General features: G+C 41.7%; 1 protein-coding gene across 1 annotated transcript in view; it reads left to right on the forward strand.

Moving 5' to 3' along the window:
* VGLL4 (vestigial-like family member 4) overlaps window positions 1–3,782 on the forward strand; it is a gene marked incomplete at its 5' end in the record, with an annotated part of 7,203 nt that extends 3,421 nt beyond the window's left edge. Inside the window, 2 exons of the mRNA XM_010157658.1 lie at window positions 1–9; window positions 1,876–3,782. The exon at window positions 1–9 is cut by the window's left edge and continues 127 nt beyond it. Coding sequence (XP_010155960.1) covers window positions 1–9; window positions 1,876–2,144 — 278 coding nt within the window. The remainder of the gene's footprint in view (window positions 10–1,875) is intronic.
* Window positions 3,783–4,484: the final 702 nt, after the last annotated feature.

The following is a 4,484-nucleotide window of genomic DNA, read 5'->3' on the forward strand; positions in this document are numbered from 1 at the left end:
CCTCTAGCAGTAAGTCACGTGTCTGCATCCAGCTGCCTGGCGAGAAGTTGAGGAGAACAAAATCCTCTCGGCAACCTTAACTGTAGTTAGGCACTGATGTATTAGTGCGAGTAAAGAGGAGGTGCAACAACAGACACCTCTTTGTCTACCCAGAGGCGTGCTAGCACACATTCCCTCCGCAGGCTTTCTAACCAGCCATCCTATGCCACGGTAGAAAGTACCAACTCAAACTTAGGGGGAGAGGTGTTCTTTTTCCTGCTTTCGAAAAGCTTCTTTAAAAAAAACAAACACCCCACACTGACAAATAAGTCATTATGTTTATTTTAGCTCTAACTGACAAAGAGCAGACAGGGCCAGGGAACCCAACCATGCTCTTATTTTAGGAGCCGTAGTTTCCCCAGCCTTTCAGGAGGCAGGAGACATTTACGATTCAGCTGCAGTCACAAAAATCTTTTCCAGCAGATACAAATACTCTTCCAAAGCACATACCCTTCACCGTTCTCTGCATGGCTAACACAAAGAGCTTTGGAGGGCAGTTGCTATAGCAACCCAGGCAGAGAGCTTCAGCTTTCTACCTTCTGTGCAATTAGTACTTTTCATGAAATCCTTTCATGCAGTACTTGCTGGGAAACCTTGGGGTGTTGCTCTTCACTTCCTCTCACTGCAACCAGGGGAAAACGCAGCCCTTCCATTGCAAGTCATACACCTGCTGATGCACAGCATGTTAAAACACAGCATTGCCCAAAGTTCATGGCAGTGAGGCCTATCAGCCAGCATGTGTCAGTGTGACAGTCCCAGTAGGAGGGAGGGTAGGAGCCTACAAGTCATAGTAGGGTGGTGGTATTATTATCATAATCATGATTAGCATCATTATTAGAAGATCGGTGTATTGTTGAAAACTAGAATTAGAAGCTGAAGCAAGATCCTGGAGGATATATTATGCTCTTGAAGAGAAATCCATAGTTAGGGATCCAAGATGTTAGAAGTTTTCTAGAGAAGTGCTGTTACTTGTCGAAGGAGAGCTGCTTTGTTGAGACCCCAGCTGTATTTACATGGTGGTAAATGGTGGTTTTCAGAAAGTACTTGTTTCTTGACACTTGAAGAGTTCTTTGTGCATGACACATCTATTCTAGGATCAGTCAAGCCTTTGCGTAGCATGAAGGACAGTGGCCAGCATCCCAGCAGTTTGAAGCTTTTCTGAAACACAAATCATGTTCAGACACACAGATAGTGCTTCTGAATTATAAAACTGCAGCTCTCCTATTTAGTCGAAGGGGTTACTACTATTGTTGTTCAAAACCTGCCTTCTAAGGTTCTGTGTTCCTCTGGTAATAGTACCACAGCATTTTCATGCTCGTAGTACCGAGTGCAGAGGTAACGCTTCATTTGGTTTCCAGGCTGAAATCGCCCTTGGCATGCTGTAATTTAGAATGTGGTAATTTACAGTCTCCTCACATCTGACTGGGATCAGCAGGCCTGGGAGATGATTCCAAAGAACAGTTTCCAGCTTTAATTCTACCTAAGCCTAAATACAAGGTCTGTGTGACTGTTTTGGGATGGCGTTTCCATGGAATCAGAGCGGTAGCTGTTACTAGCCTGAGGGAGAATTATAAGCATTTTGTACATAAAATGCTTACCTGTTCCAGGTCATGGAAATGCAGAAATACTTAAGTCCATTTATTACCTTATTTTTCATTTTAACTCCTTCCATCTTCTGCCCCACCCTGGTCACGAGCAGGTCTGTAATGGTGCTTTATAGTCTCGCTTTATGCTGAGCTGACAGGACACTGGGAGGAAGTAGGGGTTCTGAATCCAGTACTTGGTGCCAGGATTCTGCACTGAAATAACACGTCTTCTGCCTCCTTTCCCGTTTAGCTACCACTGCCTGCGACCCCGTGGTGGAAGAGCACTTCCGTCGCAGCCTTGGCAAGAACTACAAGGAGCCTGAGCCCGTGGCAAACTCGGTGTCCATCACAGGATCAGTTGATGACCACTTTGCCAAAGCACTTGGGGATACATGGCTTCAGATTAAAGCTGCGAAGGACGGAGTCTCGAGCAGTCCCGAGTCTGCTTCACGGCGGGGCCAGTCTTCCCCTTCCTCTCATATGGTCAATCATAATCACTCGCCCTCTGTAGTCTCATGAGGAGAGGACCGTTGCGTTTGTGAATTTGCATGGTTTGACTGAGCTTTGAACAGTGCTTAAAATAGTGTTGGGGGAGGGGAGGTTAGTTATCAACACACGTTTTTGTGTCCTCACTTTCTGTTTGTAAAAGGGTGCCCTTAAAGATGATAGCAGGAACTATTTCATAAAGATTCAGACGATGTAGCATCCTTTTTTCCTGCCTCAATTACCAAAGAAACCTCTGATGCAAATCTGCTGCCCCTGAAAATGAAAAAATCATGCACGCTAATCCACACAAGCCATTACACTTAGTTGGTTGACCCAAATGCCTTTTGCTTTTATTAGTTTCTTGAGACTAGAATTTGTCTGGTTTGCTTACGTTGCGCGCTTTTTTTTTCCCTCTGTGAAGTAATTTTGTATGTATATACTTGAAAAGAACTGTCATGTATGATTTGCACTATTGGAGGAGGACTGAAGTTGCGTAGCAACTTTCTGGAAGATGCTAATATTTTGAGGGCAAACTGCTGAAAAAAGGGTTTAAGGATGACATTTCTATCAGTTTGATTTTTCTTAAAGCAAAACAGCTTTGGAAGGGGAAGTCTCATACAGGTTATAGGTCTTTCTCTCTTTAGATTTCAGGTGCTTAGTGCTTGCAACTGGACTGCATAATTTACAGAACACGGGCATTTTTTCCTAAACACTGCAGTTTGTTAGAATAGAGCTGAGGTTGGAGGGTTCAATAGTGCTTAACGATGCATGTGTTATGAAAAATAGCTGGTATCTATTAATGTATAGACAGTAAGAATCATAATACTTATTAGCTTTTCTTCAGAATTAGTTTATTTTTGTCAGTAACAATCCTAGATATACTTACTGCTGGTACAGTTGTACTCTATGATATTTGTATTTGATATTCACTTTAGTAGCAGCCAGCAAAAGAGGACAGCCTCAGGACAGGCCTCAAGTGACGCCGTTGAGAGATAGATGATGCGTGGTACAGGATGCTATAGCTTTGCGCATGGCTGAGTAATCGTTTCTGTCTGCAGCAGTGTCTGCTTAACAGGAATTTGCTTCCTAAAACTGAGTCTGTGTAATCCACTTTTAACTAGCTGCAGGAACTGCTACCGTTACCTATCTTGGCTGGACAACAGATTGTTACAGTTTGTGAAATAGGATCTTTAATTTTGTTAAGCTTGTTCATAAACCTATGCCAAGTTGCAGCATACATTCCTCCATTAGAAAGCTTTATACAGGTATTACTGCATTTATTATCATTTGCTGTCATTAATAGCTACTAACTAGGAATTAGGCAGTAGAGGCAGGCGTAAAACCACAGCTGTGCTAGTACTAAGCTTCTCTTCTCCTTGTTAAGTGTAACTGCTCTCCCCCATACATTCCGTCTGCCCAGTACGGTTGCAAATAGGGCTTCTTTTGGTACTGGGTCACCTGAAACGATTGGTTCAGTGTAGGAAGTTAGAGCTAGTTGGAAGATGAACTACACGTGATGTATTATGGACTATGTTACAGTATTGGGTCCATTGTGGCTTTTTATTTTATGGGTTTTTTTTAGAGTTAAGCTATTTAATTTGGAAAAGGTGCAGGGTAGAAAGAGAGCGAGAGATTGGCTCTTACTCTGGTTGAGAAGGTGGCTGCTTAATTTTCTTTTTAACAAAATGAAAAAACCCACCCCACCTAAGCCCCCAGTTTTACACATTTCACTACCATCCTACTGGGTAGTCAACGCTTACCTGCTTTGGCATTCAGTACCCTACTCTCTGTAGGAAGATTGTTAAAAGAACACTTTTTTATATAGGTAACTTTAAGACCATCGTTACGCTGTGCGTAAAGAATGTACAGAGAAATTTGTAGGTATTTTTTGAGGAACAATTAATTTGTTAATGATATGTAGCTATTTAATTTTTCCCTTTCCTTTATTGTAATCATTCATTTTTTTTTGTTTGGAGAAAAAAGTTGATCTTTTTTTTTTGTTGTAGATTTGTCTGTGATACAGTAAAAGTGCAGGAACACAGTTATTCTATGAGAACACTGCATTAGCATTAATAGCCACTAGTTTGTCATTGCTACAGGCTACTGAGCATCCTAACAGTACAATACTAATACTGTAGATGGACTCTGTGGAAAATGTGACTCCTATATTTCTTTGTAAACACAAATAAGATAATGTTTTTAAAGCTAATATTTTCAATAATAGCTGTTTTACAAGGTTCCATTTACTTATCTGAGATAGGTAAATGGATTTGAGGGCAATAACGATTTAATGTGCTGTGTCCAGTACCCCGTATAGTCGACACGATAATGTCATGAAAGCCAAAGGGTGGGGGGGAGGCGGAAGGGAATGAA

The sequence above is a fragment of the Eurypyga helias genome, unplaced genomic scaffold (genome assembly GCF_000690775.1).
Source record: "Eurypyga helias isolate BGI_N326 unplaced genomic scaffold, ASM69077v1 scaffold17110, whole genome shotgun sequence".
NCBI lineage: Eukaryota > Metazoa > Chordata > Aves > Eurypygiformes > Eurypygidae > Eurypyga > Eurypyga helias.